This window comes from Ischnura elegans, chromosome 1 (genome assembly GCF_921293095.1).
Source record: "Ischnura elegans chromosome 1, ioIscEleg1.1, whole genome shotgun sequence".
Taxonomy (NCBI): domain Eukaryota; kingdom Metazoa; phylum Arthropoda; class Insecta; order Odonata; family Coenagrionidae; genus Ischnura; species Ischnura elegans.
Genome location: NC_060246.1, coordinates 3,827,221 through 3,853,964, shown reverse-complemented (window position 1 = coordinate 3,853,964; position 26,744 = coordinate 3,827,221). Strand labels below are relative to the sequence as shown.

The following is a 26,744-nucleotide window of genomic DNA, read 5'->3' as shown; positions in this document are numbered from 1 at the left end:
TCCCTCACTTCTCCTTTTTTATAAAATATCAGCATGGTTTCCTTCCGGGACGCTCCTGCCTGACTAACTTAGCTCTTTTTCAGCGTCATGCAGTCGTTTCCATCTCCAATAAATCTCGTCTTGACGCAATATTCTTAGATTTCTCGAAAGCTTTCGACTCTCTTGACCACTCTCTTCTCCTTCACAAACTCTCTCATCGCTTTAACCTGCATGGAAATTTTCTAAACCTAGTGGACTCTTTCCTCAACAATAGATGCCAGCGTGTAATACTTCCTGGCTGCTCATCCCAATGGTCACCCACAACATCCGGAGTACCTCAGGGAAGTGTTCTCGGGCCATATTTATTAAACTTTTCATTGACGACCTGGCCTCCCTTGTGCATTCCTCTCAAGCCCATACCCTTTTTTACGCAGATGACTGCAAAATTTTTAAGCAAATTAACAATATCGCAGACTGCCATAACCTACAGGATGCATTGAACAAGGTTTCAGAGTAGTGCAACACTTGGAATCTCCGCCTAAACGCTAATAAATGCAACATAATTTCCATTTCGCTAAAAAAAGTCCCCTGATGATTTCAGGTATAGTTTACACTCCCTTCCCCTCAGACGAGTCTCCACCATCAAAGACTTAGGTGTCTTAATGGATCAAAAATTAAATTACTGTGAGCATATTACAAAAATTAAAAACAAAGCTATGTCTCTCCTTGGCCTCCTCTACCGCTTCTCAGAAATTGCAGACCCGATAGCATTACGCGCATATTTTTTTTCAACTATTGTCATTCCCGTTATAATGTATTGCTCCCCCATTCGGACCATCTCAGCCCCATCCAATATTTTGGCTCTTAAAAGTGTGACAAATGTTTTCACTAATATAGTTAAGTGCAGAGCCCCTCATCTTCGTAATATGTCCGTTGATTCTGTTTTGCACACTCTCTCTATATCTAATATTCCAAATTGAATCTTAAAATCTGATTTAAAACTAATACATAGCATTCTAAACTCTTCCATTGACTGTCCGGATCTCGTCTCCAATCTAAACTTTAAAGTTCCACGCAGACCCACTCGAACGCATTCGCTCCTCCATGTGCCCATTCCCAGATTGTCACTTACCAAACGTTCCATCCTCTCCCGCCTGTCTTCCCTCATAAATTCCCTTCCAGATCACATTGACCCGTTCTCCATTCCAAACCACTCCTTTACAAACCGCGATCTTTCCTACCTTAAGGTAAGCTCTTAAGGTCAAAGAGCTTACTTGAATTTGTTGTTATTTATTTAAACTAATTATGTTTGATTGTGTTTTTGCTTTTATGTTTGTTATACTGTGCCACTATAAAATGGCAAACTATGCTGTATGCGGACAATTTGATAAATAAATAAATATTCACTTCATATAGAAATGTCGTAAGTATTGCTAACTGTGTCAGTTGATTTGTTTTAATGCGAGGAATTAGATCGTATAATCATGCACGGCGTTCACCTAAATTTCTACCTGAATCACATATTCTGTCTTTAGTCCTCCCCGACATAATTGTTTAACCTACAGGTATTCCCATTAAATTAAAAATAATGGGGTTTCAAACAGCATGATTTATTATAGATTGTATGATGCGGCAAGCACTATGGCCAATATTTGGCTTAAAACATGGCTACATCGAAAAATATTACTAACTTCGTGCAAAAAATGTCTTATTTCTGAATAGCTGTATAATGAATATCCGAAACTATTACAAGTCCAAAGCTGTTTTAGGTGATAAATATTGTGGTAAATTTGTTCATAGTTAAAAGCTGCCATAACTAGTAAATCCGCAGCACATCTGGCTCTTGAAGGGAGTTTTCGGATAAGCTGTTGAATTCAAGTTCGGCTTCGCCTCAAATACCAGCAATATTTAATCAACTTTTATAGTTTAGAGTTGCCCTTAATTGCTTATTTTGTATTTGCGACCCAAAATGTGTATATTCAGGTAGTATGAATAAAGTTTCATATTATTAGTATTATTATGATTCTCTGAACGCATAATTACGTAGAAGGAAAGCACAAAAAATTAATTTTTGATTGGGTACATTAATATTTACAGCGACTGATAAAATATGTTTTTTAACTACTGCTTCTATAAAAAAGGTCAACATCAGCACAAAAAAAAAATATTTCCTTATATTTTACCTTTTATTTTCTTCTCTACCCGACATTTTTAATTGATCAGCTGAATTATATGGACGAAAACATTGTAAAGCATTATCCTTAAAAAATAGTTTGACATATGTTAGTTTATTCAGGCTTAAATTTTTCTACAAAATTAGAACTTCATTTTTTCCTAATCTGCAGCAAATTATGCAGAGCCATCAGAACCCATTTTCGTTTCTTTTCCACGTCGTTTGCGTTTCCATTCCGTTTCTTTCCCCTTTCCATTTCGTTTATTTTCAATTTCCATTCTTTTTCCCTTCCGTTTTTTCCGTTTCCATTCCGTTTCCTTTCCGCTTCTTTTCTGTTTCTATGACGTTTCTTTTCCATTTCCTTTCCGTTTCTTTTCCGTTTCCTTTCCGCTCCTTTTCCGTTTCCATTCCGTTTCTTATCCGTTTCCTTCACGCTTCTATTCAGTTTCCCTTCCGCTTCCTTTCCTTTTCCATTCCGTTATTTTTCCGTTTCAATTTCGTTTCTTATCCCTTTACTTTCCGTTTCTATTCCTTTTCCTTTTCTCATTTTTCGTTTTCCATTCAATTTCTCTTCTGTTTGCATCGCTTTTCTTTTCCTTAACCTTCCGCTTCTTTTCCGATTCCTTTCTACTACTTTTCCGTTTGCATTCCGTTTCCTTTCAGCTTCTTTTCCGTTCCTACCCAGTATCTTATCCGTTTAAATACCACTGCTTTTCCGTTTTCTTTCCCTTTCTTTTTCGTTAACTTTCCGCTTCTTTTCCGTATCCCAAGGCCCATTCAATGCAACCACTACCAGTTCAGATATGTGTATGTATGAAAATTAAAGTTTATGGAGCATTTTTTTGGCTATTAAATGATGATTTAACGTGGAGGATCCGTACTGACAAAGAACTACGAGAGGTATGCAAAGACCCAGACATAGTAGCACAAGAAAAAAGTGGAAGACTCAAGTGGGCAGGCTATTTATCTAGAAGAGACGATAGCACAATAATAAAAGCAGTATCATAAGGATTTCCAAGACGAAAGCAACTTCAGGATGGCCACGACTTCGCTGGAAGGACGAGATTATACAAGACACGAGAAGAGTCGGGGCAGAAGTCCATTTTTGTATGCAGGATGGAATAAGGTGGCGAGATATTTTTGGCTAGGCCAAAATCCTCCGGAGGTTTCAGTGGCCTATTAGGTGAAGTGAATTTCTAAACGTTCTGATCAGAAATTATCCTTCATGTTCTGTAATTAACAGTATTATGAAAGAATACTATTGTCTTAAGCGGGGGAATCACTGTCACTAGATTGGGCTTATTGCGTGACGTATTACTCGCTCAAAACTTATTTTATCATTTATATAATAGCAGGGTGACATATTGTAGATTTTTTCGGGAACTCAAATACGAAATTCTATTGATTTATTTATTTAAAGTGTTCACATAGATATTTTTTTTAATTTTTGGTTGAATAGAAAGGTTGAAAGAGGTTTACTCTAAAAATTGGAGGAAGATAACGTGATTTTCAAAGGAGTAATTCATTGCGAAAAAAGACGTAGGAGAAAAATTAGTGAGCTCCCCCGTCATTCGTTATATCCGTGCGCTACCGGCGTTTCGTGAAAACGGTGATAGATGCTAGAGGAGGACATAGCGCGCAGACTGTGACGTGCTTCCCCGAGGTTCCTCAACTTGATGTGGCATAAAGTTGCATGGACATTTTTCTAACAGCCTGCAAGGGAGTGAGTTCGTAAAGCTTCCATTCTGCAATGCCGCGATTCCAATGTGAAATGAAAGGGCAAATGGGAAATGGGACGATGGGAAAAGTTGGGCAACCCTTTAGACTACGCGAAAACGCTCCTCTCTGAAATCAGTCGTTAGGAGCCTAAAAGAGGCCACATTCGTGTGATAAGGAGCCTTGTCGGTCGACGGAAAGTTTGGGATCGGCGCGAAGCGAGCAGCTGGGTTGCTGCAAGGCTTACTGCTGGGGAGTCGTCGTTTTATTTTGGTCCAGTGCATATTTTTGTAACTATGCTTCGTGTTAATTATATCAAAAAGTAGCGATATGCACGCGAAACACGGATATTGTTCGTTGCGAAATGTTAGACATGGGATTGCTCTACACGGGTCAGGGAAATTTCCATTATTAGTCTCCGTGTCCGATGCAAGTGTATAATGGTGTCATGCATGTGGTAGCATCTTGCGATTTCAGTGCAGTATAGGGTTTCTCGTCGGTATCATGAGGGTTAAAGAGAGGGAACAACCCACCTGGAAGTTGCTGGGATCCTAGGATTCGAGGCCAGTCATCGAGAGTGGTCGATTGCAGTCCGGAAAAGGAAACGACCACATTGGTAAGCTGGGCGTTTAGTACTATTTATGGAGAATAATGAATTCAAAGTCCAATTTTTAAATGTAACAATAAGACCATCAAAATATACGAGTACTATTTACGGAGAATAATGAATTCAAAGTCCAATTTTTAAATGTAACAATAAGACCATCAAAATATACGAGTACTATTTACGGAGAATAATGAATTCAAAGTCCAATTTTTAAATGTAACAATAAGACCATCAAAATATACGAGTATTATTTACGGAGAATAATGAATTCAAAGTCCAATTTTTAAATGTAACAATAAGACCATCAAAATATACGAGTACTATTTACGGAGAATAATGAATTCAAAGTCCAATTTTTAAATGTAATCATGAGACCATGTAAATATGCGAGCATGTTTTGAAAATTTCCACTGCAGTGGTGTTTGCTTGAATTGAATTCGGTGCGGCTGCTCGGAGTGAAAGAAATCGGAGTGCTCTCAGTGTGACGACAAGCCCAATAATGGAGCCACGTGACCTCTCAACAATGATGGTATTTACTATGGTGAATTAAAAAAAGTCAGTGAATTTCAGCCCTATAATTGTATTTCACGTTTCATTGTTGCATTTAATTTCTTGTATTACTAGTATAATTAAAAAAAAGTTTTCCCAAAAATTGATTAGCGTAGGCTCAAGTCTTGGATAAAATTTTATTTTCTCTCACGTTGTATGCAATTCTGAAGCCATACACATAAAGCAGGGTATCATTGATAACGAATGCATTTTTTTTTTTACTTTTTAATTAGAAAATTGAATCGCGTGGAAGACTATATCGATGTGTAGAAAATAAATTAAAACGATGGAATATTCATTTCTCTCTTGATTGTCCATATGTTTCTGGTATAATGACTTATTAAAGGTAAAAGAAATCCTAGAAAATATGCATTACAAATTCTTTCGACTTTCAAGAGCGCGACTTCGGATAATGTACTTCTTGGCCGTGTGTCGTGCAGCAATGAAGAATGTCGAGTTTCGTCAAAGAGTGGCGCTTCCCTCGGTTTGTTGGGAAACGTTGTTTTGACCCATCGACGCATGAGGGCGCGAACAAGTGACGCGATAGGTGATGCGGATATGTCATTTCCTATCGGTTAAGTCATGCAATGTTATAAGGGTCATGCTCCGATATGCACCGACGGTGAGGTACTTCCTTCGACTATAGGAGCAGCTAAAACCTGAGGAATGTCTCATGGTTACAGATATGTCTTCATTTCACTCCATTACATCATTCGTCTCATCAGTGGGTTCCTGGTGCATTTTTTAAACGAAGATGATGTTTCCTCCTTAAGAAAGAGCGAACACACTCGTTGCCCCGGAGACGACTAAATTTACCCCACCGCCAAAGACGAAGAGGCATACATGGATGGTGTGCTGTCTAAGTTCCTCCTCCTGGTCCAGCCATTTTCACCTCTTAATTCTTTGAAATTGTACTAATTGACTTGAAAATTTGTTAATGGCTACATAATGAGTCAACAAACAGTAGTGTATTTGTGCCGATTGACGTTTCCTCGCTGATTGTAGTTTTCACTCCTTTTCGTGAGTGAATATTTTTTTCTAACAATAACCTCGGGGAGCGATGGAGGGCAAATGTTTAAGCAAAAATTTATTTTTTAAATTAATTAATACTTTTCCAGTTATTCACGATTGATAACTTTAAGTAACTCGAAACTCGTAAGCAATACATATTTTGCATAAAATGTGAACCCTTAACGATTTCCCAGATTATTTTGAGTAAAACCTCTCGATAAGATGTGAAAACCATCCCCTACGGTGGACGTGTCAGTCAACGCACTGCCACTATTGTCCCTTAGCACTTAGTTCTCTGCCTTGGTGAAAAAATTAAAGTCAATGGATTCAGTTTCTAAGAATTTGAAGGTGAACAGCTGGTTTTGAGCTGGACTTATTTTCGGAACTGAGGCAGATAGTTCGAACCAAAGTGCGATGTACCCCTATTTATTCTTAATTTCGGCCACCTATGATGCCACGGTGCGGTGGGTTGAAATAGGCCCTTTCGGAGATAGGTGATAAGGAAACGGTATGCACTCATTTTTCATATTTTTTTATTGCTGACTGATATACAATTTGGTTTGTGGAGAGAGAGAGAGGAAGAGATGCGAGGTCGGAGGATGGGTGGAAGGAATGGATCGATGGAGACTGGGTGTGAGGGTTGCAATTAATAATTGTCGACGCCCTCCATATGAGCCGCGGTAGGAACGCAGCAGCAGTTAGGGAACCTCGGCCCGATTCCTTCGAAGAGACGTGGAAAGCGGGTAGTCGCTCAGCCGAAGTAGCCGTATCCTCCGCGGCCGTAGCCTCCGAAGCCCCTGCCGTAGCCTCCGAAGCCCCTGCCGTAGCCGCCATAGCCGCCGAAGCCCCGGCCGAACCCTCCGTAGCCTCCGTATCCTCGGCCGAACCCTCCGTAGCCTCCGTATCCGCGTCCGAAACCTCCGTAGCCGCGTCCGTAGCCGCCGTAACCGCCGAATCCGCGGCCGAAACCGCGTCCTCCAAACCTTTGCTCTGCCCCCTCCAGGTCATCACCTTTGGTCAAAAGAAAAACACACACGAGGATTGAGTACAAGTGGCGAAATTGGAAGGGGATTCTGAGTGGGTGACATAAATCTCTTGCCCTTGATGCATATGCTTTGAATGGCTCACATCACCTTTATTCATTATCGTTATCATTCTGTTTAATTTTATGAAGCCCATTTGTTGGTTGTCGTAGCTGCTTTTTTATTCTTTAGTGTTGTGTGTTGAGTTAGCGGCTTGTTGACCGGTAGAAAAACAAAGCACTGTTGTTCCAGAAGCCACATTGAAATGAAAATAATAATGAAAAACTAAAGTGTCCAGTGATGTTGAAGTTTTTATAATCGCTTTGATACATTGCCCTTCAAGAATAACTTCTGCATTAGTTCAGTCGCATACCATTAAGTGCAGAGGGATGAAAAAAACCAAATGGATCGACCGAGCGAACAATGATGAGTCAGGGCGATGAGAAGCCGCCTGAAGAGAAAACCCTGATGAGAAGGCGGAACTACTAAATTAGCAGCATCTTGAGGATTTTGGTCTGGTTGATGATGAAGATAGTCGTCGAGGGACAAGTAGACAGTAGGAATGTAACGGGAAGACCACGAATAAAATGAATGGGATAGACAAAGAAGGATAATTGCGTAGATGAGAAAAGATTAGCGGACAGAAGAGTATAATGGGAAGCTGAATAAAAACGATCTAGTGATTGTCGAGAGGTGATGAAGATGATGCTAATATGCTCTTTCATCAGTTTATTTTATCATCGATTCTTTTTCTATTGTCTTGACTTGGATTCCATTTATTTCTCCTCCTTGCTTTGTCCTCTCCGCGTCATTTCCCGAGACTTGGAAACTTTCAAGAAACAAATCTCTCAGTCACTTGAGTCGTTTGAAATCGAAAGTGTGCAGATGGTGGATTATGATTATTCTATTTCATAATTCGTATAATTACACCAGCAGGCGGACCTTTAACTTCTACTCTTCTCCAAAATACTTCAACGCAACATACTGTTGGAAAAATAGAGGGCAGCTGTCGGTGGTGACTTCAATGCCTGAATTTTGACTTGGGAACCAGAAAATCGAACCGGGGTGAAGCAGACGGCAAAGGAGTCGATGAAGCTTTTTTTAAACGAACCGGCTAGAAATAGAGCATGTGAGGCTCAATTTTCCATGTGTCTTCATCCGATGGAGTGTGGCCGGCCATATACATACTCCTTGCGTCATTTGAACGCTTAAATATAATTTCAAATAGGTAGTAGTAGTTCATTTGGTGGTGTGGTTTCACCGAATGCCATAATATTACTATATAAACAGACAACTTCTTGAAAAAGCCCAACTAGATTGACCAGGGACGTAAGAGGTTTTAATCTAAGGTATAAAAATTACGACAAAGCCACAATTTTCCCTTGCTCATCTTACTTTCAATGCATAGTTTAGTGCACAACTTGAGGTCAGCAGAGATCTATGAATGCTCGGCACCAATGTCAACGTCAACTGCATCGCAATGTTCAATTTTTGGAGGAAAATGTGTCACAAAAAATAGTTTTACTAGAGAGATGTAAGATGATGCAAATGTTTCCACTGCTATGCGATCATTTTTATGCATATTATTCAACAATTATTTTCACTTCAAATTGTCAGATGCCTTTCTATATCATTCAACTATTTTGTGTGCCAATCTGATTTAAACTCTCTGGTACAATCATCCAAAATTTCATCGAACGAGTGCTAAATGTTGTATTGTCTATTTTTGAGAATTTCGGAATGGAAAGGCAGTAGGAGCACAAGCAAACTCCTCTTTTAAGGTGGCAATCAAAGTTTTGAAGGAAATTGGCGACGAAGGTCAGTTTCTGTGCCATGCATACAACCATTGGTACTCTTGGGTGATGAATGATTATTCACTGAATATTTCTTATGGCCATTGATTCTCTTCTTAATGTTTCTTTTCACTCGTCAATCATCTATATCACTTTTCATGCACCACAAAGTGGCCATTTAGAACCCTGGGAATGGAGAAGATAAGGACTAAAGTGCTTCCTAAGGTCAGGAGGAGAGCGTCTCGGCCATTCTTAATATCTGTTTTTTTTTAAAGATGAAAGCCGCGCTTTGAATAAAAATAGATGAGCTGCGCGCGACCAATGCGGAGAGGTTTCATGTAAGCCCTGTGTGAGCTTATTTTCTTCATTTTATTCTGTGATTAGATATTTTTAATGACATAATATGTCACTTTTCATCTTTGGAAAATTGAAACGATAAATTCATTTATTTTTTTAACTGCATCACCTCAACTTGTGTCAAGCACTGCTTGATTTCAATCGGGATTTCTGTTTTCATAATGAAAGAGGAATTACGATTTCCTCGACCATTTCTGAGTGAATCCGTAACTAATAAACTCCCTGCCGAGGAGGGAAGTGCATTTGCAAAAGGAAAACATTTAAGGGAGGGTACAGAAGTATTCACAACCCTAACGTAGTTCTGGAAGCACACACAAAGAATGCTTTAATAATGTGATGCATTAATATTCTTGAATGCCTATGAATAGAAAGGTTAAGTCGAGGTTCGCTCCAACCGATGCGTATCAGTCACTTTTATTGAACCAGTTTTTTTATGCTGAGCGTATTGTCCACCAAGGAGCCGCTTTTAGAACGAGGAAAATAGCAAACGAATTGTCTCATTTTATTCTGCCTCCAATTCACGTTTTATTTGAATCAGAAAACCACATTCACTGCTGCATCTCTCTTTTTAGAATCGGTTCTTTCTTTTGGTGCCTGGCAAGGAAATTAACAAGCCATCGCACCATGGCGTTCCTATGAGAAACAACGCTTCAAGCTAGCTGTGTTGTATCCATGCGCAGCATTTGCACCGAACCTCGAGGGGTTAGGGAGAGGGGGGGAGGTTGATTGGGGGAGATATTTGATAATGCACGATGTAGTTGAGGGGGTGGGAAAAGTGTGATTTTCTGGCTGTAACTTTGTCTTTGGGGTTTTACCCTCTTTCACGCAGCTAGATTTTTCCAAGGAGATACTCGAGTGGGGCCTCTATTCCTTGTTGGTCACCACAAAGACACAAGTGTGGCGTTTTTACTTTTGTTTCCGTGCTTACCCTCTTGCTCTGGCTGGACCTCGACTGCGGGTGCCACGGCCTCCTGGGCTACGCACAGCGCCACAAAGGCCGCCACCAGAAGAAGTAAGAGCGTCACACGTGCCATCTGTGGAATAGAAAGAAATTTTACATAAATACATACGTAGAAATGGGATTACTGTGAGGATATGATAGTCGTGCTAATCAACTATTTGCATTAAGGTCCTTCAAGAGGCAACAACTGGGTGCTTTTCCTCATATTGTAATTTGTAGCCCATCGGAAAAACACCTATTATGGGAAGTAGGTATTGCTAAAAATCGCATTCTAAAAAAGCATATTCCATTGCGGTTGCTCAGTAGTCACTCATTATCTCCACCCGATGATAGGTTTGGGTAGGTTAGGGTAGAGATCGTTGCTGGCTAAGCCTCAAGCGCGTATTTATATCCTTGGGGGTCGAGGGGAGGGCCCCTCACTTATATACTCCGCGAGATATTTTAAATTTAAATATATTAATATAGGGACGGATCCAGGATTTCTTTCTGGGGGGGGGGGACAAGCGAGGCCGTATCCAGGATTTTGTTCTGGGGAGCACAAGGATACCTCGTAATACAAAACGAACGCAATGATAATGGGAGCGCATTAAAAATCTAGCATATTTTTTAAGGGTCTGGGGGAGGGGCACGTCCCCCAGTAATGCCCGCCTATGTAAGGTACCCTAATGTATGTATACGAATACAATAGTGTATGAAGGAGTATCACCGCATGCTGCGCCAATGAATCATTGAACTAACTCAAGACTAGGGTATTTAATTTTATCCTTTATTTTCCTCATGTCGGGGGTTAAGGGGAGTAGGGGCTAGACCCCTGGGCTTTTATATACGACCCTGAGAGGACTTCACCTAAGTTTTCACTGTAATCTTCTGTTAATGGAGTTTTAGGAGAATTTGTATGCAGAGATCACAAAAATATCGAGTTCAACGGGAAGCATAGGATTGAAGCGGCGAGGGGGTGCAGTGGTGGATGGCCCCGAGTCCTTCCTTTCCCACGTCTCGCGGGAATATTAGAAGAGCGGAGGGAAAGGGCTGAGGGGAGGAGGGAAATGCAAGGTTGCAAGTATGAATCTTTGATGTGAGTACGAATATATTCATCAGGAAAAGGGATCAAGGATTTAATAAATAAATGAACATATAATGACACTGGTCACATTTTAAATTTAATCTCTTTTACAGTTTTAGAGCATATATACTAACAGTTTCTACCTCCAAATTGTAGGTCACACGTAAAAGCTACCAATATTATTTTTCTTAACTGTGGCATTCATCCAGCATGCATAAGTTTGCAACCAATGGTCCTTCCTAAAGGACTTTACTATGGATGCATAACTTCATGTATCGTTAAAATGCTACAGTTTTTAAAACGCCTTAGGATTTTTCGAGATTTCTCATTGATGATTGCTTAGTATTATCGACAAAACCCAAACTATACGGTTATTATATTCCATATTGTGTATTTTTGTACTTAAATTCATTGTTACAAATATTCTTAAAACGAAAATAGAGCGCGAAACTCTGCCATTACTGTTCGAACGTCCGCCAAGGTATCCCCGAGAGTGATAAAGCACCTGTCGCGAATTTTAGGGACCCGGGTTCGAATGCCGATAAGGGCAAATAATTTTCCCTCTTGGGAATTTTCACAGTTTATCTTGGGTAGCCTCGTTGGCGGGCCACATCGCGTCCCGGCGGTATACAAGCTGCAGCGTTAGTTCCTCCTCCCATTCCTCTTGCCCCGCTTCTCTTATTCTCGGCGACCTCGACCTTGGGAGCAACTTAGTATAGTCGCGCCTTTAGGTGCTTTTTTGGCTTTGAATACGAATGCTCATAACGTATGGTTGTCTTTCTTTGTGCTATGTTTTTCAAGCAAATGGGGAGCGCAGAATGCTTTATTTCCAGTAAAAATGATACTTTCTACGGGATTTTATTATGGGCTTACGTCTACTTTGGGTTGAACGTCATATAAGTGTGTCCTCATGAATGTCATGCCTCTGCAAACCAATGAGATTGAATGATTGTATTCACGACCGGTATTTCCAATCCCAAAACTGGACGTTTCCTCTGGAGCTGTTATAATTGCGTTGAGTGCTTTCTGACTTGATGCACTCAAGAATACCTTCGCTGTCTTCTGAACAAAGTATTGCGTGAAATAATCGTTGCAATTATTTAAATATTCAAAACAACATTCTTGAAAGTTTCATAATTGATTATTGTTAAAAACATAAGAATTGGTTTTAATCCGCTGAGTGAGCGGAAATAAATTATTGAGCGCCCAAATGTATCTTTTTCTCTCTGCAAACACACGGATTGCATGACAGTCTTTTTCACGAGTGAGGACTTCGAAGTCTATCGCGACGCCATCCACTCTTGCAGCCACTCGGGAGCCAGGGGAACTAAGAGCGTTGCCATGGAGGATGTCGGGTTCGAAATTGACCAGCTTGACCCTTAGTGCCTACATGCGTGAAAGGAGGAGGAATACCCATAAATATTTTTTGCCAATATTCCTCCTTGTTAGAGGCGTTTGAACACGGAGGACGATCTCTCAGAGCATAGCCCGCTTATTTTAATGGCAAAAAACATTTGCTAGGGATTTTAAGACGGATCAGATATCTGGACCATTGGGGTAGCCGACCGACAAACACTTGAAGCGTTCGAGACCTTTTGGATGCTGAAGGTCAAATAGACGTATATGGTGAGAAATGAGATGCGTGCCTAAAGATATGAGACGAAAAGGAACTGTGAAACGCCATGAACCAGAGAAGGACCCGGAGGACAGGCCATGTGATAAGATACAGAGAAGACGTGAAAAATATAATAGATGGAAAAATGAAGAAATAGTTTTTCGACGATGGCGGAGAGATATGTGCAAGGGACGGATGAAGAGGAGGAACGAACATTGGGGGGGGGGGGGGGACATCCCTCCCAATACTGGCGGCGCATCCGCCCCCTTCCCAAAACAACAGCTCACCCCACCCCTAATTCGGCGTATGGTATTAATTTTATTTCCCCAAATCTTTTCTCATGGCGCCACTTGCACCACACATCTCCCCCGTGGAAATAAGCATCTGGCCAAGGAAGGTGAAAATGGGGTGCTGCAGGGCATCAATCTCAGGACTTCATTACTACTAACGAATTAATTAATCAATTTTCAATAAATCTCTTTTGCAGCCCCATTGATTGGTGCGTGTTTTGCGAGGGAGTGGTCTCCTGCCTCCCCTCCTCTTTCTGCCTCTCTATTCTCTCGGTCTTTCAAGTCTCCACAAAACTCTCCGGCCGTTGAAATCTCCGTATGACCCTCGCGCCCAAGAACCGACGCTTACAGGGTAGGGAATTCGGTATTGACTGAATTTGCATGACAAGATAGAGAGTGGGGCTACTGATTCGAGGGCCTCGGTTTTTACGCTCGGTAAAGCCTTCGGGCACCTCATGATCAAGTCCTCGGAGTGCGAAGTGGGAAAATAAGAGGTCCCTCAACCCTTAATGTGTGACTCTAAACGCATTTTCGCGGTAAAATTAAGAGAAAAGGTGGCAAAGTATCACCTTGGAATAAGAAATTATATTGTCCCGACTCGGCGATGCTTATGCCTATTATGCCTAAAATGCCTAAATGGAACGCTCCTACCCAGCCGACGCAAAAATAAAAAATTATCCTATCTTAGGAGCGCCAAGTGATCCTACCTTACACCAACTCGGGAAGACGGTTTGATAAAGTTATAGACCCGAGAAGTGATTTATTTTCTGACGTGAGAGCGGGTTTCCCAGCTCAATCCCTGTTTGAATGCTACGCCGAAAAAGAATACGCCGCATGCGGTCGCTCCAAGGTCGTGACTGCGACCAGGCGTAGACTACAAGTTATGTATCAAGTCTCATTCTCCCCTTTTTTGTAGCATTTTGAAGATGTTCTAAGTATTCCGTTACCAAATAATTACATATATTAGCAATCATTTTTTACAAATCCATTCGGTCGTATGGATTTATTTACTTTTCATTTTGTGAAGTAGATTCCATAAAGTTAGGCCTGAAACAACTAAATATACGATGTTTTGTTGAATTGCCACTGTTTCCAAAACAATGCGAGACACAACAAATTTTATTGGTTGTCGGTACTGGCTCATTTTACCTTTTCTGGTACTTGGTGCAACGAAAAAATTCCCTGAAGTGCGCTGTTGCCCAGAGAAAGGCTCCTATGCCTTTAATGCGTGAAATTTGCAATCCTGTGGATTATTCCAAGGTGAGCTCTTCCTTCATCTATCTAAACCAACGTTCAAGTAGAATCACTGAGTTAGTGTGGTAGAATCACAATCGAGACGCTTTGTTACATTAAAACCTTATATTGCTCTGCATTTTTAAGCGCTAGAATTAAATTTTGCTCCATATTTTCGAAATGTTACTTGTAATTTCGTTCGTTACTTTTTTCATTTGCAAGATATCACTTCATCGATGGCTTAGGACTCATTACTAAGGATTCAAGGATAATGTGTTACCATGCACACGCCAAATTTGGGAACATAAACCCGATGTCACGCACGCCCAGCACACGCTCGAAGAAACGCACAAATGAAAAAATCTCACTACCATCGATATTCCGTAGCACTAGAGAAAAATCCCAACGTCAATTTAAAACTATGTAGCACTTCGCTTTAAAAAAAAAAAAAACAAAATGTGAAGCTTCTATTTTAGATATAAATGCAATATTTTTTTATATTACTAAAAACTAATTATTTGTTTGCTATATTATTCAAATACAATAGATAAAAGATAAACCAATATGTATTAAATTATTATGATTTTAAATTCGGTATACGGTCGAGCCGATATATCGTGGAGTAGTAGAGTAAAAGGCAATACTTTGACCCTGGTGTTGCGAGGAGTATATAATAATTTATTGACATCGAAAAAAAAGGAAAGGTAATTCGTTATTTCACGAAGTGGAGCTGGCAACAGCCTAAAATGAGAAAATTGATCTTTTCGTCTACGCTATCACTCGGATCGTAGAAATAAAGATCGGATCTGTATGTAGAAATATATGTGTTAATATTTTATCCACGACTGAGGACTTCAGCGCCTCTCCGCACTGTCCGCCTCTCGCGACTCCTGCCGTCGGCGTCTACGGAACTAAGGGAGCTGCTGCCTCGGAGGGCGTCGAGTTCGAACCCTTGACAGACCCTCGATAACTGCGCCGTGAAGTGGCAAGGAGAGAATCAAGTGGGCTACTACTCACCTTTTTTTAGAAGAGTCTGCGAACGGAGTCTGAAGTCCCTCAAAGCTCTGACTGAATGTATCGTAGCGTGAGCAGACACTGGTCGCTTTTATAGCGGAAGGGGTGCACCAGGATTCCTCGTGAAAAGGGGAGGGCCACCCTCCCTCGCCGTCCAATCGCCGCCTCGTGAGATCAGCCTCCCCACCCACCCTTTCCAACCCAACCGGGTGGGGATTCCCCAACACTGCTCTGACGGCCACCACCATTATAAAAAATTATAATGGAAGGAAGCTGCTGCCCCAAAGTGGCCGGGCGTGTTTCGTTTAAGAACTGCCGAGGCCTTTCTCATAACATCGATACAAAGGGGACAAGCACGACGACGCGGAGTGGGCTGAGAATCGAAGAAAGCTGGCCAAAACTTAAAAAACGATTTTTTAGAGCTAGGAAGTTGAAACTTCGCATAAATATTCTCAAATAAATGTGAATAACTTTCCAGATTATTTATTTCCTGCGTTTTCACGTTAACAATATATGCGGGGTCAAAGTTGAACAAATTAAGCGAAAAACGACTGCCCTCGATTTTTTATGAAAGTTGCCAACTTTATCCTCGTGCAGTGGTTTCATTAATAGTTTTATCTACAAAACTGTTATACCATCTTAATTGAAACTTCTTTTCCTTACATTGGAAGGGTTTTCAAAGATTTCGTTTCATCATTGACCATAGATATATAACAAAATGGCGGAGCCTGTTTTCACCCCATTTTTTACATAAACGTAGAGAAAAAGTAGATATTACCACGGACTTCCGCCAAGAGACTGATACCACGTCGTTCTAAAAAGCTTCTACGTTGTGGATCTAAAGTAAAACCTTGCACCAACTTGCAACCCCGAATTTATATCGTTTTTTCGAGCGTGCGGTCGACTCCGGTTCTGGCCGGCGGCGGCGGAGAGTACGGCGACGCGGCAAGCGTGTGGATGTAATATGGTCTCATTCACTTTTATATGTCGATAATAGATATAATACTGACAGGGACTTAAATCGTGAGCTCAAAGCAGGGAAACGGACTCTTTTATTAACAAACAAACTCTATTTCTAGGCAAGAGCCCTCGATGATCCATGGCCTCCACTTCCTAACCTCCCATACATATTTAAAGGCCAACTGACAACGGTTGTTTTATAGTTTTGTTGAAGTGCGGAGCCCTTCGATATTGTTTTTGGTATAGTTTCCTGCTAGCTGTAGAAGTTTCGAAAGGCATGTTACTTACATCGGATAATATATTCTTTCAAAGAAATACAGTTAATTTTAATTCATGCCTTATGCTTAATTTAAAGTATTGGTTTAATTCTCTTAAGTATATATCACAGTTATTATTCTTAATAAACTGCGCTGCTGACAAAATCGTTATTTCTTAGAAGTATTTTACCGTACAAACAATACATAAACAAAAATAACACAATTTACACTTTTCCCGATTAGCATACTGCAATTAGCACGTTCAGCAATAAAAAGTTACTGTTTTTCGTTCACTATCTGACGAGTCCTTATCACTTTCACTATCTGAGCTCAAGCATTGTTTTCCTTTTTCAAAAACAGATCCATTACATTTTTCGGCAAGCTGTATGTTTCTACCACTTTAATTGGCGTAATTTTTGTGATGACCAGATATGGCGGTAGGAGTTGTCTTCGGAATAAATCCTGATTTGTGGCCACTCATGATATTTTTCTAGTCAACCGTTCACAGAACTTTCTCACGTCCTCATTGCGCGCCTCTAATGCTTCCCCTGACAGTTGTCCCAATTAAGAATGTCAGCTGGGAGAATGAAGACCTTATTTTCGGTCGGTGGCATACAATAATTGTTTTTCAATCGTCAGTGATGGCCATTTAGAGAGGAAATCTAGAATAATTGTGATGACTTTTGAATACTCACACTTGTTTCATCCTTTACTTAACGATGAGTATCTTTTACCAAAACAAGAAGGCACAAGGGTGCTCACGAGCAAGAATTCATAAGACATAGGCTCTCGTTCCTACGCGTGATTATATTGCGCATGTCCTAACTGCTGTCATAGCCGTGTTTGCAAATTAAAGTGCACATTGTATGCGACGCGAGACTTGGATCTGTTGAAATGCACGTTGTGATTCGAGACGCGGTATGATACAGAACCATTTTTGGAAACTTTCTTATATAGCCTCTGCTACAATAATTTCACTCGGGTAAATGGAATCGTATGCTCGTCTCAATCTCCCATAACTGGGGTTAAGATCATATCCATGGCATTTTCAGATTTTCGAAGACCCTTGCACTGAAATTTTGTGAGCTGCATGGACACGATTACTTAATGAGAGAGCCTCTCAATTTGACATCACATAAGACTCGGGGTTGCATTTTGTCCACTTGGCAAGGGTCCTTCTTGCCTCCGCGGTGTGGTGACTGTATCTTCCTTTCCATTCGTTTTCCACCTATTTGTTCTATCTCTACAACCCCGAAAACATATTTGTCGTCCATCTGCACTGGCTAAGCTAAAGCAACATGCACATTATGCTGCATAAGGAATAGTTATATATTACTTTAAATCAAGGATATAAACTAAATAAACTTACTGGATAAGAATAATGTACTCTTCAAGCACAAAGACAGTACTTGATGTTTCGGTAAAATCAAGTACTTTCTTGAGCCATTTTCAATTACGCTTAAGGAATCTATTGTTCACTCTTGAATATTCATTCCACTTCCTCACGTATTTCCAAAATAAATTCAATTCTAGAATTCGTTAAGTGCTTCACAAATATCCGTATCAGATGCAAAATGCAACTTTGTAGCAATATATTTTGTACCATGAATATGTCTAGCATTCGATGCTTGCTTCCTACATTTCAGTAGGATATTGCTGCTGGACACGTAAAATTGGGAGATATTGATACCTAAAGTTTTTAATTAACTTAAAACAGAGCCTAAAATTAGATGGAATTAAAGAGAGAAATTTAGAAAAATATATACGAAATAAAATAGAAAAGATGGTGTTCCACTCAGGAAATATTTTTGAGAAAAACAGTTAACTTACGAGTATACTCCGAAATAATGTGAAGTGAATTAAAATTTTCAATCTAAAGAAAAACAAGACCTTTAGCAAAAATAATAATAATAAACATTATTTGCAATGCAGTCAAAATGGACTATCAACATTACTTCCGCTAAAATAGATGCTTTTACATATGGATATATGAAACTAACCAACATATCGAATAATAGAAGTATTCGGTTTTCAAGAAAAGCAGAAGGAACACAACATAAAGAACCGTTCGACATCGCACCAGAGGCATAACTAACTATGAAAGTGAATTACAAGAGAAAAAAGAGAATATCCCGCGAAAATATCGGTCGCTCGCGTGTACCTTGTCGGTAGACCATTAAATATGTATGGGAGGTTAAGAAGTGGAGGCCATGCATCATGGACGGCTCTTACCTAGAGAAAGAGTTTGTTTGTTAATAAAAGAGTCCGTTTCCCTACTTAAAGCACACGATTTACGTCCATTCTCCGTATTAGTAAATGGAATTCACTCAAAGAAAGAAGCCTTTCAGTGCACTTCTTGCAGTGCTCAGCGATTGCATAATAAGAGTCATTCGTAGCAATATTTATTAGTTTTACTTTCTTGTGATTATTTTCTATCAGTATTATATCTATTATCGACATATAAAAGTGAAAGAGACCATATTACATCCACACGCTTGCCGCGTCGCCGTACTCTCCGCCGCCGCCGGCCAGAACCGGAGTCGACCGCACGCTCGAAAAAACGATATAAATTCGGGGTTGCAAGTTGATGCAAGGTTTTACTTTAGATCCACAACGTAGAAGCTTTTTAGAACGACGTGGTATCAGTCTCTTGGCGGAAGTCCGTGGTAATATCTACTTTTTCTCTACGTTTGTGTAAAAAATGGGGTGAAAACAGGCTCCGCCATTTTGTTATATATCTATGGTCATTGATGAAACGAAATCTTTGAAAACCCTTCCAATGTAAGGAAAAGAAGTTTCAATTAAGATGGTATAACAGTTTTGTAGATAAAACTATTAATGAAACCACTGCACGAGGATAAAGTTGGCAACTTTCATAAAAAATCGAGGGCAGTCGTTTTTCGCTTAATTTGTTCAACTTTGACCCCACATATATTGTTAACGTGAAAACGCAGGAAATAAATAATCTGGAAAGTTATTCACATTTATTTGAGAATATTTATGCGAAGTTTCAACTTCCTAGCTCAAAAAAATCGTTTTTTAAGTTTTGGCCAGCTTTTTTCGGTTCTAGCCAATTGTGCGCCGCTTAGGTTAAAGTGGGCATCTCAACAAATTCACAGTGGCAAAACGTGGTTTCGCCTTTAGCGGTCCAATGATTGCACGAAATAAATAAACTTTCTCGGGCCCTACCGTATGCTTTCTGAGGATCCTATATGGCAGTGAAGATTTCTCGGGTTTGACACCGAGTAAGATTCTCCATATGTACATGTAATGTTTGACTCGCTCTTTGGGATTTGGAGATGCAATGATTTGGGAATCAAAGTTTGGCTTCCTGAATCCCAGACCCAAAACGGTGGGTGAGTCTCTCAAACGAAACTTCGGAAGGAGATAGAGATAATCTTACTCGTTGTGAAGCCCGTGAAAAATCCACTGCCATTATTAGCGGGGAAAAAACTGATATCACATAACAAGAAACTGGTTAGTTCGCGTGGAGCGACCAATAGTGGTGTCGAGATGTCGCGTCGCTTCGGGTTTAATAACGCGGTAAGACGGGCTTAAATATTTATCATTATTTGGTGCATCATTCATTCTGGTCTTGCATCATTCCTCTCGATGAAAATATATAAGTTCCTTATGAAACACATTGCAATGGGGACGGGCTCTCTCTATCCCTTCAATTTATGGAGTGGTATCATTACAACCTGCTGCCATGCGTAGACGCATGGTCCGTTGAACCAATTCACACCAGGCTTGTTTACATTGTCTCTATTTGCCTCATTTCGGGGGAGCCCAAGGCCCCTGACCTCCCATTATAATTACCATAAAAACATTACGCACATCTCTTTATGCGTCCACATTTATTAAACACCGCTGCACAGTGGGCTGAAATCGAAAAAAAGCTGTCCAAAAACATTATATTTTCTAATTATAGAATAACCAGTGAACATATCGCTGGAATAATTTTATTTCTTAGTTATTTTGTTGAGGCAGGATTTTTCATCTGCGAAGTTGACATAAAATATTTTTAAACTTTTTCCCTATTTTTAGAGAAAATTGACCGAAATATTTTACTGCAGTTTGCTTTAAAATGACTAAATTAATCAAAAAATCAAAAGTATGCCATGATAAAAACGAAAATTTTTAGTACCCGTCGTAGTTAAATTCTTTATCCCATTACCAGTTTTAACTACCTTTTATTAAAAAATGAAAATGTCCTATTTTTTAACGTATTTTTAACTTATTGTAGAAGAAAACTTTGTTTTTCAATTTGCTTTACAAAGTGTTTTACACCGAATTATAAAACAAAGTGTCACCTTTATTTCACAAAAGAAAATTCATTGCATCTCCTGCCCCAATCTGCCCCCCCTTCGATTTATATGCGGTAAATCAAAATAATGTCGAGAGGTTCTCGCGCCCCGCAATGCACGGGGATTGGCTCTACACGGGGTGATATGCGCATGCGTAGTAGTCCGTGAACATTTAATGAGCATAGTTCTACAAGGACCTGGATTTCGATTGTAATACAATTCATAAACTGGATAAAAAGAATGTACCCACCCGTTCCCAGTGTTCCAAAAATAGAACACTGTTGTTTTTGTCGGAATAACAATGTGAGCATGAAATTTTTTTTTATCAAATTGTCTTATAACATAAAATAGATACTCTGCACGACATCCTACCAGCAAGAAAATAAATATCCTTGTATCATAAAGTGTTAGTATTCAAGTATCAATATTGCTAGCATAAGAAATTTTGAATTATAAATTCTGCTTCTTGTAGTTTAAAAAATAATGGCAGAGGTGCAGTAAAATTTCGATTATGGCTGCAGTATTCATGTTACCCCTTGCTAATGGGAGTCATATTATCATGAAAAAATTCTACGAGAAGAAAAAGATACAGTCAATTCTTTGAGATCAAGATTTTTGTTCCAAATTTGGAAAACTGGGAAAAAATGGGGAGACTGGATTTTCCCCAATTCTTAAGCGAATTGAACTCAATTATTACTTATTTGCGGAGTCCTAATGACGGTTTTACCATCGGGTATTTGCGCGGAAACCGCGTTCGGACGGCAATAAGCCAAACGTTTCGCGTCCCCCTCCCCCCAAGACCTTTTTGTGGTCCCACATTTGTCCTTTTACTTTGAGCATATGAAAATGTGTAGAGAAGAGAAACATGAATAAAGCGGAAGAAAGGATATTGTTTGAACCGAACAAGATAAGCGAATACCAAATTGAACTGAAGAATAGGTTTTCTATATTAACACAAGAAACAGAAGTTGATGTAGAAAGAGTATGGGAAACCATTAAGAAAAATGTCAAAGAGGCAGCTGAAGCAGTTTTTGAGAAAAGTAAGAGAATAAAAAAGCCTTGGTTTAATGAGGAATGCCAAAAACTTGTCCAAGAAAGAAGAGAAGCCAAAAAGAAGAGTCTTACAGATAACTCACCAGAACTAAAGGCAAGATACCAATTTTTGAATAGAGAAGTGAACAAAGCACTGAGGAAAGAAAAAAGAAAGTATTTAAACAATACCCTAACAAGAGCAGAAAACGACTGACACCAAATAACTCCAAAGACTTCTATAGAAGAGTTAGGTTTTTCCAAAAAGGTTTCAAACCGAATGTAGTAGATGTGGAAGATAGAAATGGGACAGTGACATGTGAGCCAAAAGAAGTGCTGAAAACGTGGAAAGAATACTTTGACGAATTATTAAATGGAGATATATCAACGAATATTGAAGAGGAAGTAACACTAGAGGAGGAAGAAAATTCAGACATTGAAGAAATCCCTTGTATTGAACCCACAATACAAGAACTAAAGGATGTTTTAAAAACATTTAAAAATGGCAAAGCTCCCGGTGAAGATGGTATCCCAATTGAATTAATAAAAAGTGGAACCGAAGAACTGTTAATGCATATACACAAACTAATTCTACAAGTATGGAGAACTGAAAAAATGCCAAAGGAGTGGTCTGAAGCAATTCCAAAGTAGTCTGAAGTAGTTCCACTGCACAAAAAAGGGGACAAGCTAGAGTGTAGGAACTATAGAGGCATATCTCTAATAAATACCACATATAAAATACTATCTAAAATTGTTTTAAATAGACTCATAGGTCATGCAGAAGAAATAGAAGGAGACCATCAAGCAGGCTTTATGAAAGGGCGATCAACAACAGACCAAATATTTATTCTAAAACAACTGACCTCAAAATACTGGGAATATGACAAAGATATATTCTTAATGTTCATTGACTTTAGTAAAGCTTACGACTCAATAGACAGACGTAAACTTTGGAAGATAATGAAAAGATACGGTGTACCTGACAAAATAATTCAGTTGTCAAAAATGTGTCTGAATGAATCTAAAGGTAAAGTAAAAATAGGAGAGGAATATACAGATACATTCAATATAAACACTGGAGTGAGATGGTCTATCGCCACTACTATTCAATATGGCACTAGAAGAAGCACTTAAGAAAACAAGAAATAGTCAAGGAGGGGCAAGAATTCCTGATAAAATAAACCTTCTAGCGTTTGCAGATGACGTAGCCGTTGTAGCTGAAAACAAAAATGATCTTCAAGCTCTGACAGAAATACTAATAAGGGAAGCAAGAAAAGTAGGCTTACAAATAAATGAAAGTAAAACCAACTACATGAAAATTAGTAGACAAGACGATGAAGAAGACTACTTAAAAGTCTTAAACTACAGTTTCCAGAGAGTTGATGCCTTTAAATATCTTGGAGTAACAATAGCAAACAATAACAGAGAAGACATTGAAATTAGTAACAGGCTCGCAGCTGCTGAAAGATCATACCGGAGCCTAATCAAATTATTTAAAAGCAAAATTCTATCAAAAACCACTAAAATAAGAATGTATAAAACCATAGTACAACCTGCAGTTACAAATGGATCAGAAACGTGGGCATTCACCAAAAAATCTCAGAAGAGCCTCAGTACTTTCGAAAATAAGATAATGAGAAGGATTTTTGGACCGATAAAAGAAGGAGATACATGGAGGATAAGGAAGAATAGAGAATTGAAAGAATTGTATTGGGAGCCAGATATTGTGGGCGTAATAAAAAGTAGGAGGTTGAGGTGGCTGGGCCACATTCAACGCAGAAATGAGAGAGAAATGATAAGACAAGTGTTAAGAGGCAAGCCAGAGGGTAGGAGACCGCTAGGAAGACCAAGGATGCGATGGATTGACGAGGTGACGAAGGACTTGAGAAGAATGGGAGCAGACATAGAGCTGGCAGAAGACAGAAGTGCATGGAGGCGCATGGTTGGTGAGACCAAAGACCACTTAGGTTTACAATGGCCACAGGAGTAAGTAAGTATGTGAAAATGTAGCCATTCTATGAATTGGCCTTTGCCAAAGTATGCCGTCTATGCGATTGGCTCGCTCATTTGCAGCCGAGCGATCATCATTAGTCTCCCTTCAGTATTCCTTGTCGAAGTTAATGCCGAAGGATATTCACAATTTAGTTGCCCAGCTGTAGATACAACGACAGTGACTCGCCAAGATTTACGTAGTATGGTCTCGGCTAATTGAGGGGTGTTCATGAAGCAGATGAAATCATTCGTATCAGAGTTTTTACACAAAAACGTTTGTTGGAAGGAGGCGAGAAATTTGGTTGCGGCCTTCATTCGAAAAGTGTTTTTGATAAATATTTTCGAAAGTGGGATGGGTGCTCCAGAATGAATAGTAGATTTCTGAAGTTTTAAAAAAATGGTCAAAACATCCAAGAACATTTCTTGCCTCCGTGTTAAAATATCTCTCAAATATCTTCGAGTTGGTAAATAATTATTAATCGACAATCCTAATATATTTTAAAATAATTTTCTGGGAATTCCGGGCGACCTAATAACCCACTTCAGAGTAATTTTGAGAGCTGTATCCACTGGACTTTAAGTAAATGGAACGGTTTCCCCAGCTTAATGCCTAAAAACAGCTAAACTCTACGAAAACTTTTATCCATTTTATCACATGGCACCAACTATTCAAAAAGTTTTAATATATGGAGCGGGTATTGTGAAATCGGACATTCTTCCTATTAGACGGCTTTACGCAGAGGAATTGGAAGCATGGCACAAGGATATAATAAGATAGCGTGAACATGCCAGAAAAGTGTTTAGGATTGCCACAAACCATGACCTTGACAGTAGGCTTCAGCTTGCATCAGATACTTTTATTCCTTGTTCTCCGGGGGTTAACCATCCAAGTAAAAATAAAGAGGGGAAAGAAAAGAATCTTCTAATGTAAGAAGAAAATATTTCTGGAAGTCTTAATCTTCTGGCTCAAAATAGAAAGTAAAGCCTTGGTTTTTGAGCAATTAGCAATAAAAATATTTATTAATGGTATGTTTAATAATATTACGCTTAAATGACCAAAATTTCAAGTTTAAGGACCTAATACTAAATATTAAATCATTATTTACCTTTTGCGCAGCTTTTTGATACCTTTAAAATGGTTTATAATAACAGAAATTCTATTTATTTACCCTGATGTTCCCGAAGCAAAATTTCGACCATGCCTCTCGAGTCACTCTTTCCTATTTTTAAATTGTTATTGGCCTTTTAATCAATATTGTGGACTTCATCATCCTAAATGAGTTTCATTGCATCTTATATTACACAAATTGGAAAAGTTTTCATTAACTTATCAATAATTACAGACTACAGCGATTTTAGGCCAGCTTTTTTCGATTTCAGGCCACTGTGCGCTGGTATTTCTGGTACGGCTATTCCATAAAAATTCGGGCATCAGTCTCAACGTCTCGTTACTATGGAGATTGTTGAAGGCCAACTTCTTCCAACGCCCCGACGCGCTTAAAAGGTGTATGAACTCATATTTTTTTAAACGGTTATTTTATGCCGCCTAAGTGGCGGAAGGTGTGCCTGGGGCATTTTTACGCACTATCTCTCTTCAAACGGTCGCTATTTGTACCTGCAGCTGACACTGGCGAATTGCAGAGGCTGACATCTTATCACACAGCGCACGATGCGCCAAAACCGTGGCGAGAAATGTGGCAAAAAGTCGAAAAATAAAGTTAGCGCATTTGACCAAATTTTGATTTATTTTTCTCTCTATGATAGGCACGGCTCTCTTTAAGGTACCAGAGGCGGATCCAGAATTTCTTTCTGGGGGGGACATAAGCAAGGCCGTATCCAGGATTTTGTTCTGGGGGGCACAAGGATACCTCGTAATACAAAACGAAATCAATCATAATGGGATCGTATTAAAAATCTTGCATATTTTTAAAGGGTCTGTGGGGGGGCACGTGCCCCCGTAATGCCCGCCAATGTAAAGTATCACTGATCAGCTTAAGGTTGGAAGGCGATATTTGGTGGAACATGTTGACAGGAAACAAAACAAAACATGTTGACAAAACATGGTGGAACATTTTGACAAAAGTGTATCTTCATTAAGTTTCCTATGTAAAGTACCCTAACTTACAGAAAATAGAACATCCGGAGATAATAATTTTACGCAATATTTTCATCCAAGTAATGGGAAATTCAATTACCATGGCTAACGTTGACATGCATCTTTTCAGTAAATCCAATTCCTCGTGAAGAAGGCAACTCAGACGATATCATGACGAAAACGAGGTTGGGGCTTCTTTCAGTGCAGCTATGGATTTGAATTCCCATGAAAGGGTATGCTTTGTGCTTCGTATATAATGGTAAGCAATTAAAATGGATTCTTATTTGGATTCAGTAATGTGTACCCTGCTATCAATGTTATGCAAATTACAGTAAGACTGTCAATGGATGTGATTACGTGACTATTATTTCTTTTGTGTTGCAGTTTTTGAGCTGAATACGTTGGGAACGGTGGAGTGCAGAGAGGTGACTGTAGTGGCACCACAAACACTGGTAACCAGACGCTTCTTCTCGGCCCCTTAATTATTGTCCGAAAATATTTCCGGTAAGTAAAACGGAAACTTATTTCAATAAAAAATCAACACCGCTAAAGGTAAGTAATGTTATACTGATAATTCAGTATTTTAAGAGCTCTTTGAACAAATGATTTCACGGTTTCAAATATTTTGAAGCAATTTCAAAACCTCGAGCACTCAATCACAGTGAGTCCTGAGAGTAACAAAGTCTAAATTCTCTTGGAAAAGGGAAATTATATGTGAAGC

The 26,744-nt window shown here is 39.4% G+C and overlaps 1 protein-coding gene across 1 annotated transcript; it reads right to left on the bottom strand.

Moving 5' to 3' along the window:
• Positions 1-6,551: 6,551 nt before the first annotated feature.
• Positions 6,552-15,494, bottom strand: LOC124154747 (keratin-associated protein 19-2-like). The gene is made up of 3 exons (XM_046528655.1): positions 15,387-15,494; positions 10,136-10,241; positions 6,552-7,046 (listed from the first exon to the last, which is right to left on the bottom strand). The coding sequence occupies exons 2-3, from the start codon at positions 10,239-10,241 to the stop codon at positions 6,787-6,789; spliced, it is 366 nt and encodes a 121-aa protein (XP_046384611.1). The 5' UTR covers positions 15,387-15,494; the 3' UTR covers positions 6,552-6,786.
• Between the last annotated feature and the right edge of the window lie 11,250 nt (positions 15,495-26,744).

What these genes read in the sequence shown, in the direction of transcription:
- LOC124154747 (XM_046528655.1), bottom strand. Translation starts at nt 10,241, where the DNA reads ATGGCACGTGTGACGCTCTTACTTCTTCTGGTGGCGGCCTTTGTGGCG. An exon ending in GGTCCAGCCAGAGCAAGAGG is followed by an intron (nt 7,047 to 10,135) that starts GTAAGCACGGAA and finishes TTTTGACCAAAG; the next exon opens with GTGATGACCTGGAGGGGGCA.